This window comes from Marmota marmota, unplaced genomic scaffold, assembly GCF_001458135.2.
Source record: "Marmota marmota marmota unplaced genomic scaffold, marMar, whole genome shotgun sequence".
NCBI classification, from domain to species: Eukaryota; Metazoa; Chordata; class Mammalia; order Rodentia; family Sciuridae; genus Marmota; species Marmota marmota.
Window position 1 is genome coordinate 286,866 of NW_026000207.1, and position 14,998 is coordinate 301,863.

The 14,998-nt window shown below is 51.2% G+C and overlaps 1 protein-coding gene across 4 annotated transcripts; it reads right to left on the reverse strand.

Moving 5' to 3' along the window:
• Positions 1-138: 138 nt before the first annotated feature.
• Znf8 (zinc finger protein 8) lies at positions 139-14,243 on the reverse strand. 4 transcript variants are annotated; one of them, XM_015505522.2, is made up of 6 exons: positions 14,055-14,209; positions 12,191-12,311; positions 11,578-11,704; positions 11,249-11,344; positions 5,040-6,516; positions 139-3,428 (listed from the first exon to the last, which is right to left on the reverse strand). In XM_015505522.2, exons 2-5 carry the CDS (start codon positions 12,245-12,247, stop codon positions 5,087-5,089), a joined length of 1,710 nt encoding a protein of 569 aa, XP_015361008.1. In that variant the 5' UTR covers positions 12,248-12,311; positions 14,055-14,209; the 3' UTR covers positions 139-3,428; positions 5,040-5,086. The 4 variants fall into 4 exon arrangements, with proteins under 4 accessions (XP_015361008.1, XP_048647485.1, XP_015361007.1 ...); XM_048791528.1 differs by lacking the exon at positions 12,191-12,311 and having other exon boundaries at positions 5,053-6,516; positions 14,055-14,243; XM_015505521.2 differs by lacking the exon at positions 12,191-12,311 and having other exon boundaries at positions 14,055-14,243.
• Positions 14,244-14,998: the final 755 nt, after the last annotated feature.

The window sequence follows — 14,998 nt, forward strand, 5'->3', positions numbered from 1 at the left end:
CTATTTTACACTCAGCTGGTTTTGTAACATGAACACACACACACAAGTACATACAGGTAACAGGTGTGAATAAGATACAGCAGTCCTGCTTATGCAAACACTGTCACAGGGGGAGGCAGACAGTAAACCAGCAAATTATAAAATCTGAAAGAGATTTTTGTTAAATTTATTTTTTTGACATAATCCTTTTACAGGTTTTAAAATTCCAAAAATATAGTTACAGAGTGAAAATTATTCCTCCTCTCTGTCCCCGGATGCCTCCCCAAGTGTTTATCCTTTTGGAGACTATGAGCAGCAGTTTTCTCTTTACACAAATGGAAACACACCAGGTCCACATGTGTTTGTTTTCGTTGTTGCCCACAATAGTGAGTGAGGACTCTCTGCCTGGACAGCTGTGGTCTCCATTCCACCACTGATTACTTTCCAGGTTGCTGTACGTGCTCCCTGCAAGACCAACAGCACCATGAGAACTGTGCAGGGACGGGCTTGTGTGCTTGGAGCCCAGTGGCCGCCCCATGCCCTGGGACCCTTAGCTGGCAGACAGGGCGGAGCACACACTGTCAGGATCCTCCTGAAAGGTGACTTCACAAGCTACATGAATTTCTCTGTGAGGGGGAAAAAGCTCAACATATAACAAGGAGTTATGAGGGAGCCGGAAGGGATTCTGAGTTTCTACATGAGGTAACTACATTTGAATTGATGGACACCATGTTTAGGCGTTTACAAACATTTTAATAAAAATTGCAAGGAAAATTAGAAAATCTATATGGTAATACTATTTGTACATGGTTAAAGTATGAGGAATTGAGGTTTTTAAAATAGTTTTAGTTGTAGTTGGGCACAATACCTTTATTTTTATGTGGTGCTGAGGATCAAACCCAGCACCTCGCACATGCTAGGCAAGTGCTCTACTGCTGAGCCACAACCCCAGCCCCAAGAATTAAATTTTAAATAAATTTTCACTTGTTAAAAACTCAGTGAATTTTCCAAGTCTTGCTACAAAGAACTGAGTTAATTTCACAAACAGATAAATTTCCCCTAGTTTTCAGTAATTTCCCCTGAGGAATTTTCCTATTTGAAAACCTAAGGAAATGGGTAGGAACACCATGACTGGACAAGGACTGAGGAGAAACGAAGATGTGCGTTTCCACCTCCTGTTCCTCTGCTCCTGTGTTCCAATCTTGTAACCACAGCATCCCACGCTCCTCCCTTCAGGATGTGACTCTGAGGGCCAAGGTGGAGGGAAAAGGGTGGCCCAGGCCCAGCCACCAGAGCTGTGGACAAATATGATCTTATTGCCGGGTGTCCCCTGCCCGGGAGCACTCCATGCTCTGCCTGTTACCAGACTGGCCAGGTCTTGCTGCATCACTGGTAGTGCTACCCTCCTCCAAGGGCTGTCCTGAGAGGCTGAGGGTGGATGAAGCCCACAGACCTGAGATATTTACAAGGTAAAGCAACACAAATGCTCAATGAGGAGCAAGCCAAAGCAGGCTGATTTTCTGGCTTCAAAAGTGGGATGGCATGTGTCCATCACAGCGATGGGAGGGCTGGTTTGGAGGGAAACGACAGTATCTGGGCAGGTTGGGTTCCTGAGCTTTGCAGTACCTGCTGGGGAGCTGCCCAATGGCAGATAGCCGCTGTCTGGGCCTGGCGTTCAGAACTCAGAAGCACCAGACTTAGACATGGGGGCGGGAGACACAAGCCATGGTGCAGATGACACCTACCATCCCAGCTGTTGTGGAACCCTGATGCTTAGAGGGCGAGGGGAAAACTAGAAGCCCCTGAAGAGGTGGAGAGCTGCAAGGTCGGCAGACCTAGTGGCTGGGGTGCAGATGCCATGCCCTGAGACCTGGCAGTGGCCCAGCAGTTTCTGTGCAGCAGCAGATCAGAGGGTCTGCAAAGCTGGTACCACAGGAGTGGGAACACAGGAGACGGGGCACTGCCTACCTGCACCCTCTGCCCACAACCTGTCTACCAGAAGTTAGAAGTGCTAAGAGTGCCGTTACCAGGGGTGGCCCTGTGACTCAGTCTTGGGTGACAAGACTTGGGAACATGCAAAGGCTCTCAGGAAAGGCTTTACTCTGAAGCGTCATCAGAGGGCTGTGTTGGCCTGCCCTTCTCCCCCAGTCTTGACAACAGGAGCCAGGGCTGGAGCTGCAGCACTCGTCCTGAGACCACGAGGGAAAGAATCAGGAACTGCCACACCCTCGCTGACTGGCTGAAAAGTCAGTCCTGACCAAGCCCAATTTGTTCTGGCCACTGGTGACTGGGAGCTGACACTGAGTTCTGGCTGCACTATTTCCTACCTGCGGACTTGCCCTGGTTACTCTAGTTGCAGCAGCTGGTTACTTCTGCCCTGTGACTAATTGTCCTCATCTGACAGTTCACAGAACTGTCACTGAGCTCACCTGGTAGCTATGTAAATGGAAAGTCACCTGCTAATAATGAACCAGCAAGTGGCCTGGGCCAAGAAATGAAGGCCCAGAGTTCTGTGAAGTCAGAGCTGGGAAGAGAAATGGGAGGACGGCCCCAGAGGGAAAGCTGGGTGCAGAGAAGGAGCCCAGGGTGATGTCAGGGTCCTGCATCTGGTGGTGAGCGTCCTGAAAGCCAGGCTGCCCAACAGAACCCCCCCCCTCGTGGCCTTCCCAGCATCTGAGGAGCAAGTGGTCGCAGGAAGCTCAGGGGCAGCGTGTGCTGACGCTCAGGCACCCCGCGTAGCGGGAGTCTCCCGGGAAACTGCTCTGTCCAGCTCTGCACCCAGACACTGCAACAGTGCTTCTGCAGTTTGTCTTTAAGAACCAATTTTTACAAGTGGAGATGGGTCATGATCCTTCCTTTCAATTGCTGATGCTGATGGGACGCTTTAACCTCACTAGAAAGCAACGGCAGCAGGAATACCACATGGAGGAATAGCTGCGCACACCTGGGTCCTGGTGGCGAGGCAAGGACTGTGGCCAGGGCACGCAGAAGCCCCCAGCTGGCTTCACTTTAGGTCACCAGGCAGGCTGACATCTTCAGTTTATACACCCCGGTGCTGTGCCACATGAGGGACCACACGTGACACATGACGTTCTTTTTTTCTGGAATCGCAAGCCTGAGGGGCGGCAACCCCGGCTTTCCTCAGAACACTTGCAGGAAAGCAACATGAGGGTGACATTTCCCACGCTGGACAGTAAATGGTCATGCCAGAATGTTCCGCTTCCTAGGAAAACAAAGCCCAGCTTTTCCTGGCATTCACAGCCGAGGACAGGTCCTCCATTGGTCTCCAGCAGAGGCCCCACAGGTGGGAAGAGCAGGCACATGATCTCGTGGGCCCTCAGCATGGCTCTAAGGCTTGGTGACAAATCAGGGCAGTCTGTCATACCAAAGCAAGGAGGGTGTGATGGGCAGGCCCAGGCAGGAAAAATTTAGGTTATTCTGTTTCCTTCCTAACAAATAAAAGATGAAATAAAAAACAGCATGATTAAAGAGATTTAAGAAAGAAAAATCCTAACCATATGCTCTATATGGATCTTGTTTATAGATTATGATTAGAACAAAACAAAATTTATGAGGCAATGGGAACAACTGAAAATCAGATGTCTCATGACATTTGTTCAGGTAAGACAATAACAATAGTTTTGAGATTCAACAAAATTTTATGATTTTCTTGTTTCATCATAGATATCAGGTAAAATGAAATTTTTTCCTTTACTACAATGACCAGGGGAAGAATACAAACAATGACCTTGGGGCACGGCCCTGATTTGAACTCAGTCCTTAGCTATGTGCAAAACACCAACATGGCAGAAAATCCAAAAAGCTTAGATGACTATAAAAATGGCTTTGTCCTGTGATCAACTTGGTCATATGTGTATTTTAAACTCCCTGTTTTTTAGAAATATATTCAGAAATATGATAAAATAATATTTTCTGGGACTAATGTAAAAATAATTCAGGGTAGGAAAGAGATGGGAAGATGAGTGGGGAAACAATGAAAATATATCATTCCTGTTTTAAAACTGTCAATGCTAAAAGGTTATTGAGAGAAATAGGTGGAGGGCTGGGGTTGAGGCTCAGTGGTAGAGTGCTCGCCTAGCACATGTCAGGTCCTGGGTTCAATAATCCTCAGCACCACATAAAAAAATAAAATAAAGAAGTATTATGTCCAATTACAACTAAAAAATAAATATTAAAAAAAATAGGTGGGGGCTGGGGATGTGGCTCAAGCAGTAATGTGCTCGGATGGCATGCGCGGGGCGCTGGGTTTGATCCTCAGCACCACATAAAAATAAATAAAGATGTTGTGTCCACCAAAAACTGAAAAATAAATATTAAAAAATTCTCTCTCTCTTAAAAAAAAAAGGTGGATTCTCTACCATTCTTCACACCAATTATGAAGACTGCAAAAGGATTTACTGAAAATTGGGAATTGTACTGTGTGTAAACTAGCTGATGGTCCCATTTGATAAAGCCAAACTTGCACGATACTAGTACAACTTCCATCAATGGAGTTAGAGCTGAGAAAACATCAGCCACAGTGCTGGGCTGGTTCACAGCTTCTCCACACAGGACTGTGGACACCTGGGGTGGAAGATCCTTTTCTGAAAAGCTGCCCTGGACCTGCAGGATGCTGAGAGGACCCTTGGCTTTGACCCAAGACACCAGGGCCTGCTACTCTTGAGTCACAGCTACCAGAACACCTGTAGCTTCAGCAACACTCGTATTTTGAGGCTGTGGTTTCCACAGCAGATGTAATCCCAGGAAGTGTGGAGGCTGCTGTCAGGTGATCTCGGGGTGGGGCTGAAATGTGGCACAAGCCATGCACGCTGCAATGACTGTGAAAAGCAGAGCTGGCCCAGTGCCACCTGTGTGCAGGTGAGGACCTGCCCCCCCAAGATGCTAACCTACTCTCCTTCACAAAGACACACATATTAACTGTTGCATACTTTAAATTTAGACAGAATTTCCCAGAATTGGAACACATTTTGTTTTATCCAGTCACCGTCAGCACTTCTATCCCCAGACCCTCTTGCCATGAATGGACTGTGCATACTTACCACGTTTCTGTACCTGTGGTCCAAGAGCCATCTGAAGAGTTTCTCTCCTATGTGGATTCTCTGATATCAAACAACATGGAGGTGCCCATGGAAGGCTCCCCGACCCCAATGACATGCACAGGGCTTTTTTCCTGCATGATCTCATGGATGTCAAACAAGGCCAGGGCCCCGCCTGCTGGCTGCCCAGCCTTGGGCTGGTCCCCAGGGCTCTCTCCTGCTTTTGTGGGCTGATGCCTGCGGAGCTGTGAGCTCCGGCCACAGCGTCTCCGGGGGCGCCCCCCAGGCTCCTCGTCTCTGGTGTGAGTGATCTGGTGTCGGATGAGGTGAGAGCTCTGAATGAAGCACTTCCCACACTGATTACACCTGAAGGGCCTGTCGCTCCGGTGAGTCCTCCCGTCTTGAGTCAGAGGTGGGCTGCAGCCCAGGGTGTCTGCCCACACGTGTTTCGCTAAAGCTGGTGTCTGCTCAAAGATGAGCCTCTGCTGGCACTCGTAGGGCTTCTCCCCGGCGTGCTTCCGCTGGTGCTGGGCCAGCGAGGAGCTGTGCCTGAAGCCCTTCCCACAGTGGTTGCACTCATAGGGCCGCTCCTCTGTGTGGGTCCGCAGGTGCAGGAACAGGCAGGTGGTCCGCGAGAAGGACTTGCCACAGACGCTGCAGGTATACGGCTTCTCTCCTGTGTGGGTCCTCTTGTGCCGGCCCAGGGAGGAGTTCTGGTTGAAGGCCCTCCCACAGTCCTGGCACTCATAGGGCTTCTCTCCCGTGTGAATTCTCCGGTGGACGGTGAGGTGTGTACTGTGGCAGAAGGACTTCCCGCACTCAGCACACTTGTAGGGCTTGTCCCCTGTGTGGATCCGCTCGTGCTGGACCAGGGAAGAGTTCTGGCTGAAGGCCTTCCCACACTCCTTGCACATGTAAGGCCTCTCCCCCGTGTGGATCCTCTTGTGCACGGTGAGGTGGGCGTTGTGGTTGAACGCCTTCCCACAGTCGGCGCACTTGTAGGGCTTGTCCTGCACCTGGCTCCTCAGAGGCTCTGCTGCAGGAGCTGCCTGCTCAGGGGTTCTGTGGCAGCCGTGGCTTCCACAGGGCTGAGTTTCTGGGGAGCCGGTCTGCTGACTGACTAAGCCCGAGCTGTGCTCTGAGCTGGGAACTTGAGAGTCGTAAGTACAGAAGTATTCTCTCCTAGAGATCTCTGGGAATGCATCTGGGTTGGAACTAAGGACACAGTTTTCCCCAAATTTGAGACTTTTGGTGCCTTGATTTTGAAGAGGTGCTTCCTCGAGGAAGAACTCCAATCCCCTCAAGGATTCCTGGCCTTTCCTGATGGGCTGGCCCAGGACCTCATGCTCCCAGGCTCCCTCTGTTGTGGAGGGACAAGGAGTGTCCCTTGGGAGCCCTTGCCTTTCTGTGACAGGGGACAACTCCTCTTCAGGAGGGCCCTGCTTGGGTGATGCCAGGCCTGTGGGTGCCAGCTCCCAGCCTAAAAGAAAACAGAAGAACTCTGAGCATTAGTGGGAAACAACAAAGAGCAGGCCTGGGGTTGTGGCTCAGAGGCGGAGCGCTTGCCTAGCATGTGCAAGGCCCTGGTTCAGTCCTCAGCACCATATGAAAAACCAAAAGAACAATGAAGGTATTGTGGCCATCTACAAATAAAAACAGGAGCAGAGAAGGGCCACAAGACCCCAGGCCTGTTACTTCCTAGGATGCTTAGGACCTGCCCTGCCAAGGCCCAATATCCTCCTCTATTTTGACCTCAAGGGCTCAGAGGCAAACACAGCTGCACACCTCAGGTGTCTCCTTAGGCCACCATAACGGACAACAATGCAGAGGTCTTCTATAAGACACAGGGAAATATGCTTCCATGCCTCTCCCACGCCCTAGAGGCCATCTCCCTCACTCCACAGCTCTCCCACCTCCCAGGGACCATCTCCTTCACTCCACAGCTCTCCCACCTCCCAGGGACCATCTCCGTCACTCCACAGCTCTCCCACCTCCCAGGGACCATCTCCGTCACTCCACAGCTCTCCCACCTCCCAGGGACCATCTCCTTCACTCCACAGCTCTCCCAACTCCTAGAGGCCATCTCCGTCATACCCAGAGCTCTCCCACCTCCTAGGGACCATCTCTGTCACTCCAGAGACAGCCAGTAGCACTCTAAGGTCTTATGGCTCCATCAGGTTCACCCCACTCCAGGGAAAACTGCTTCTAGAAATCACACTGTGCTGCTCACCCCAGCCCTGGAGCCCCCTCATCTATTTCAGTCTTGCCATGACGCGTCACATGTCTATTCTTTCAGTGGTCACTGTGTCATACAATTCCTTGATTCAGTATGTCTTAGGTGCTCAAAAACACATCTCAGTAAATGCAGGAGGGACTCCAGGGGAAAATGAGGGCCTGGGGCAAGATGAGCAAGGGGATAGGAGGGGCTCAGGACCACTGGCACCACAAGAAAGGAGCTGAGGGGTAGCCGGAATCTGGGCTCTTCACCTCAAGCCTCCAAATTCAACTCTACACAGCACCCAGAGCGGGTGTAGCAAAACACAACTCAGTCCACACAAAATCTTGTACATGAATGTTCACAGCAACACTGGCTTAAAAAAAAAAAAAAAATATATATATATATACACACACACACACACACACACACACACACACACATATTCATTTTATATTTATGTGGTGCTGAGGATCGAACCCAGTGCCTCATGCATGCTAGGCAGGCATTCTACCACTGAGCCACAACCCCAGTGCCCCCAGCACTGGTCTTAATAGGCAAAAAGTAGAAGCAGCTGATGAATAGATACATAAAATGTGACCTAGCCATTCAATGGAATATTAAAGAATAAATATAAAAAGAACAAAGAATGGACACGTGACAAACTGGACAATCTTTGAAAACATCATGCAAAGTTAAAGAAGCCAAACATGAAGGTCATACAGCCGAGTCCACAGACACGGAACATCCAGAACAGGCAAATCCAGACAGAAGTAGACTGGTGACTGTCAGAGGCAGGGAAGAGGGAGTGACTGTGGGCCTGGACACTGTGTCCTACCAGAACTCCTGTGGGTCAGCCCTAAGCCCTGATGTAATGGCACTAGGAAACAGGCTTTGAGTGGTAACAGGTCACAAAGGTGGTGATGGATTAGAGCCCTTGGAAAAGAGAAGCCAGAGGGCCAGCTTCCTCCCTCTGCAGCCACTGCACACAAGGAACTAAGTGGACTCCCACTCCAGAACTATATGGATCCAATGTCTGTCATGTACACCACCCAGGCCGAGAAACCTCATTCTGGTAGCCAGAGTGACCAAGACAGCACAGAGAGGCTCTGGAATTACAGTGGTGAAGGGCGCAGTCTGCAAACGGACATGATGACCACTAACACGCACACTCTAGACAGAGCACCAGAGTCCCGTTGTGGCCTCCGTCCGGATTTTTTCAGTTTTGCACTCACAGCTGGTACAGGCACCTGCGCGAAGGGGGCAGCCTGCCTGTCATTCTCCACTGCGTTCCCAGCACTGAAGGCAGCACCTGGTGGGTCCTCAGCAATGTTTGCTGGAGGGGCTCAAATGGTGGCTCACCAGCCCTGAGACTGACAGTGTCACTGAAGAGGTTCAACATGACACTAGCGCCAACTCTGGCCCAGGCAAGCACTGCCAGTGGGAAGGGGAAGAGGAAGACCAGAGCAGGCCACTCGCCAAGGAGGTCTGAGAAGGGATGCCAGTAGCAGGCTGTAATGGACCAAACTGAAAAAGCTGAAACTGGGGGCCACATAGCAGGACATTCGTGCCCTGGGACAGCAGAGAAGCTTCTTTGTGGGGCCATGTGAAGCCCGGCGGGAAGCACTGAGGCTGTGCCAGGCTCCTGCTCCAGCCTCAGTTCCTTGGGACTCCCAGAGCTGAGGACATAGCCCCAGCTGCCTCCAAAACCAACGAGCCTTGCATTTGGGGGCCTCCTTGTTCCCAGAGAAGCAGTCTATGGAGAGAGAGAATGAGAGAAAAGCAAGGACTGCAGCTGGCCAGGAGGTGACCTGCAGCGGGTGAAGCTGTGGCCACAGAAGGGAAATAGTAAAGAAATGAGGCAAGATGAGCAAGGGATAGGAGGGGCTCAGGACCACTGGCACCTAGCCCCCAGAACACGGGTGCATCAGGAGCAGGGATCTGCCTGGAGCGCTTTCTTCTCCCTTAAAAAACAAGCATCGTGCTGTCTTCTGATAAAGTAGGTGGTGACTAATCCACGGTCCCTCGGGGATGCCAAGCCCAGTTCTTGGAAGCTGTAGATATGTGACCCTCTCTAGCAAAGGGATCTGCAGGTGTGATCAGCTGAATTGGAGAGTGGAAGATTAGTACCCCAGGGCCCTCAGAGGGTCCATACAGACAGTCCGAGTCAGAGACGGGGATGTAGTGATGGGAACAGAGGTCAGAATGAGGTGCTCTGAAATGGAAGGACCCACCAGCCAAGGGACACGGTGGCTCCAGAAGCTGGAAAAGAAGACATGCCCCTAGAGCCACCAGAAGGTCCAGCCCTGACAGGCCATTCTGGACTCTGATGTCCACAACTATGAGAAAAAGAAGTGTCTCAAACTCCCCAGATTGTGGTACTTTCGTAAAGTAGCAATAGGAAACTAATCCAAAATGTTAAGTAAAAAGTACACTTTGCTCTCACATGAAGCTGTGAGATCCTTCCAACTGTGGAGCATTTACAACTGTCTGGATTAAGTTCTTAAGACACCTTGTCACAATTCTGACGCCACACCAGACCTGTGTCTGCTCAATACTTAAGGGCACACATCATTCAAAACCTGCCTCTAGTTGTAGCCTGAGACCTGTGAGTCAAGGGCAAACGTCCAGATGACGAGGATCTGTTTCTCATAAGCAGGTTTGGAGTGACAGTGACGACAACCAGTAAACAGGGGACACAAGATCTGCTGAAGATTCATCCTGCCCAACCAAGGAGGCACAGGGCATTAGGAGACATCGAGGTGGGAGGCTGGTCTGCAGGCACTGCTGACCGCACCCAGATATGGTGAGAGCACCAGGTCCCAGCCACAGGGTGGGCCCGCAGTGCCTAATCCAATCACCACAATCCCGATGCCCTCCTTCCCACTTTCCCTACTGACAAGGGTCAGGGCAGGAGATAGTAATCAGGCCTGACCAGGGAGACCCCCAGTGGATGGCTTTCATGTTTCAGATAAAAGGGGACAAATGAATCTTCCTATCTCCTCCCTTCTTTCCTTCCTTCCTTCCTGGAGCACAGATGTGATGGCTAGAGCTGCTGTAGTCACAGTGTAACTCTAAGGAAAGACCAGGGAAATCACAGAACCATCAGCCCTGGTATCTCTAAGTGCCATGCCAGCAACAATAGCAGCTGACTCAGGGTTTCTGCTTCCTGAGAAAAATGCCTCTTTTCTTTTGAGCTGTTCTAACCGGGATTTAAGGTACCTAGAGCTAAGCACAATCCTTCTGACAAGAGAATAGGAAGATTAGGGAACAGGTTGAAAGGATCTAGACATACAAGAACAAAGTGGAGAAGATGAAGAAGAGGCTCACACACTTGACAGGGCCTGCTGAGATGGCTGGTAAGGTGGAATGACCTCGGAGAAAGAGGGAGCAGAGAGGGAGCAGGGTAGGGCTCCTACTACTGGAGAAGAGGTGAATGGTCTCTGAGTTCATAGGAAGGACAGCTCAAGTGAGGTGGCTACTGTGCAGAAGCAGGTAATAGGTCAGACCTGAGGCCCCCTTCTGAGAGAGGTGCTCTCAAGGTTGGCCCTTGGCTGCCTCTAGGTATCTGGAGCTGGGAGGGCACTGATAGGTGCCTGACACCACCCCCGCTGATAGGTGTGCTCTGAGTGTGGCTCTTTGTGACATGTGGTGCACCCCAGATCTGGAACCTCGGCCTGTGTCAAGCTGAGGGTGCCCATGAGACCAGACCCAGGACAGTCTGACCCTGTCTCTAGCCAGGCTCCCTGCCAGGGGCACTGGGAGGTCCATGCAGGTGGAGAGTGGCTTCCCCTGAGGGACTGTGCCTTGTGTGCCTTTTCCCTGGGCTGGTTTCAGGCTGCGTCCTTTGGCTACCACCAGCTATGGCTGTGAGCATGACGATTCACATGCTGCAAGGCCTCTTAGTACAGGGGTGGTCTCAAGGACCTCGAAGCACCACTCCTTTCACAGAATGCATCTCCAGTGACCACGTGCCACATTCCCGGTAGAGTCTCACCTGGATGGCAGCCCTGGGCGACTGCTTTCCCCACCACCCAGAGCTCAGCTCCTTGCTCCAGCTGGGAGATGACTTCAGGTTTGGGAAGCTCAGGACCTGGAAACAGGGAAAGACACAGGAGGTGAGGGCTGCTCTGAAGAGATAGAACCAGGCCAGGCTCTGCCTACCAGGACATGTGGACACCTCGTGTTGAGGTTAAGGTTTGCACTGTGACAGAAAAGGCCAGATCCCTCCTTCATTCCCACGTGAGCCCACAGGGCCTAAGGGCTGAAGTCAGACCCTGTCATGCAGGCAGATTCAGCCTCTGGAGTTTGCAGAGCAGTTCCTACCCACAGAGAGAAGGTGCCCAAAGGTCTCCAGCATCACATCCCGGTACAGGGTCCTCTGGGCAGGCTCCAGCTGCCCCCACTCCTCCTGGGTGAAGTCGACAGCCACATCCCGGAAGGTCACAGGCTCCTGAAACATCACAAGCATTCTCCATCAGCTGGACCATCCCATCAGTGTTCTCTGGCAGAGGAATAATGGGAAGGAGAGAGTGGGCAGGTCCGTGTTCTGAGAGGATATACAACTGAGTGATGTGAACCAGGTCTCACCGGACACCTAGGAGCCACTATGTGCAGGAGTGGGCTGTAGTACTGTGTGGACATGTAAGACCACCCAGAGAGATTAATCACAACTACCGACAACTAATCAGACAGGTAAGGCCAGCCTAAACCCCTGGCTTTCAGGCTTCTGAGCTGAAGAAATGGCTACTGTTTTTTGTTACACAGCAAGAGCTAACACATACTAATACACTCACTGATCTATAAATACAAAGTGAGGCTCATCCTCCTCCCTGAAAAGAGGGGTGGATACTCAGTGTCAGAAACTCACCTATCTTAGGGACCAGGCAGGCTCATGTGGCTTAAGCCGGCCAGCTTGACAGCCCATAAGTGGACTTACCCTGTGAGTAGTAGGGCCAGAGGTTACAAGGAGCACATGCCATGTCTGAAGGGGCATCGGGGACTCAGAACTGACTCAATGTAGGGAAACACAGGACACAAGTGGTCAGAACTGCCAACGTCTAGAGACAAGGTAGAAATTAAGTCGGGTTTTCATGTGAATAATTCCAATGTTTATAAATTGATACACATATCTAAAACATGTCCCACAAACAAAATTCTTCTTTGTGCTGGTTGTGACCACCCTTGAAAGTCAACTATTTCTGGATCAGAGTCTTGGCTTAGCCACTTCTTTCCCAAGAGACAAGACAAAGAGACACTACACGGAGGACAGTGCGTAGTATCTCTGTCTCCCAGTTTCCATATATACAAAGCATCATTCCTTTGGGGTTAAGACGGGAATTAAGTGGCTAAAAACACTTGCTATAATATAGGACAACTGGAAGCCAATGCAAGAAAAAAAAAGTTGGTTCCCTTCCTGACACCATACATACAAGTTAACTCAAAATGAAACAAAGATGTAAATGAAAGGTAAGACACAAAAATATGAAACTTCCAGGAGAAAACATGGGGATAAATTGTTGGATTTGGGAAAGGATTCTTAAACATGAAACCCAAAGCACAAACAACAAAGAAAATACAAATAAATTTGACTTCAAAACTAAAAGATTTTTGCAGTTTCAAAGGACACTCTCAAGAAAGTTAAAACAAAGCAGGGAAAAACAAAAAACAAAAAACTTCACAGAATGGGAGACCACACACCAGAGATTTGTATCTAGAATGTATAAAGAACTTTTACAACTCAATATTAAAAGGACAACCCAATTAAAATAGTCAAAAAATCTGAAAAAGACATTTCTGCAAGAAAGAGACACAAATGACAAATACGCACATGAAAAGATGCTCAACGTTAGTCATCAAGGAAATACAATTCAAAACCACACAAGAGGGCTGGGGTTGTGGCTCAGAGGTAGAGCACTAGCATGTGAGGCATGGGGTTCGATCTTCAGCACCACATATAAATAAATAAAATAAAATAAAGATACTGTGTCCATCTACAATTAAAAAAATAAAATAAAATAAAAACCACAAGAAATACTTCAATAAAGAAAGGTAATTCCTTTTAGAAAAATTTAAGTGGGTTTAAAGATGCTAAAGAAAATTGTGTACAGGTGGCCATGTGGCTCTGACATGAAACACAAAGAACCTTTGGCTGGACATAGAGGTTTCTGCTCCTGTTCCTGGGTCCTCTGGTTCTACTCAGAACATCTGCCAACACATCCGAAAACTGGCAATCTGAGGCCATCGATAGTCTCACTTTGTGAACCAAACCACAGTTTGCCCATGAACAGATCAGCCACACACGCAGGAAGAACCTAACTTGGAAGTGGCAGACCTCGAGGAGCTAGGACTCGGTTTGGGTTCCTGCTAAGCGGAGGTAGCATCCAGTCTGGGGCTTTGACGGTCAACTGGCCTTGCACACGCCCAGGCCGCTGAGCCCCGAGCCCCGCGGGTGACTGGGGCCCGGGTGCGCAGGGACCTGGCCTCCCCTCAGCAGACTCACTCCAAGGAGGGGGCTTCGCAGCTCCGGGGCCGGGGGTCGTCTGCTGACCCCAGGAGCTTCAGCAAGTTCGTGTGACAGTACCTGTCCAACGCACTCCGCCCGCCAGTCACCGAGCTGTCACCGCGGACACGGAAAGCCAGCCCCCGCCCCGAGAGCGTGCGCCCGAGCCGGTCCCCGGCTGCACAGCCGCTGCCCCGCGGGAGGGCGTCGCGGTCGCCACGGCCTCGTGGGCGCGGGGCTGCAGGCCGGTAGCCAGCGGGACGCCGGGCCTGGGGCCCGCTGCCGTCGTTATGGTTGTTACCTGAAGCCGTGCCGCCGGTGGCCGCGCAGCCATCGCAACCGCTGCCGCTTCGTGTTCGCAGTCCATCCTGGGCGAAAGGATCGAGCACCGAAGCCCGAAGCGACCCCCAAGCTAGAGTGCCGCCCCCACCCAGGGCCCACCCGACCAGCCGCCCGCAGGACAATGGCGACCACGCCTGTGACGCTGTGACTACAACTCCCAGAAGGCCACGCAGCGCGCCGCCGTGACGGGCCAATGGGAGTCGCAGCCCGCAGGGCCTTTGGCCAATGGGACGTTAGTTCCCCCCTTAACCAATAGGAGGTCTCGCCCGTCGGACCTTCGGCCAATGGGGGAGTTGCGGTCGCTCGAGTTGGCTGAACCCGCGGGCTCCGAGGCCGCCGCAGTGTCAGGGTCTGCGCAATGGCGGGAGCGGCCTGCCGCCCCAGGGGCTAGGTCTGGCTCCCCACCGCCTCCCAGCGCCAGCTTGAGCCAGTGGTCTGGGACGGCCCGCAGGAGGTCGGTGTAGCCCTTCCTGCTGCAGGAAAAAAAAACCTGGGCTTTTCCCTTTACTTGTATTCGCGAGAAAGAGAAGAGAGAGAAAGACACAGAGAGAGAGAGAAGGGAAAGAGAGAAAAGAAGGGGGTGTGAGAGAGAGTAAGATAGACAGCAAAAGCAAGAGGAGAAAGAGAGAGCAAGAGAGAGGGGCCTGGCAGGAGAGTTTTTATAGCCAAAATCTAATGGGGTCTCTGGGTCTGCAAGCTGCCTTGTTGGCGTACAATGATTGGATCACACAGTAGTTGCTAAGGGTGTCATCTTCTGCCTCCAGGCAGATGGGGCAGGGGTCAGATGTGGGTTTCCTTTTCACCAGATAGGTGGGGGTTGAGTGTTGAGTGGGGTCACGTGTTCAGCCTTGTTGCAAACAGGTAATAAAGGACCAGGGGGGTTTGAGTGCCTGGGTTATCCTG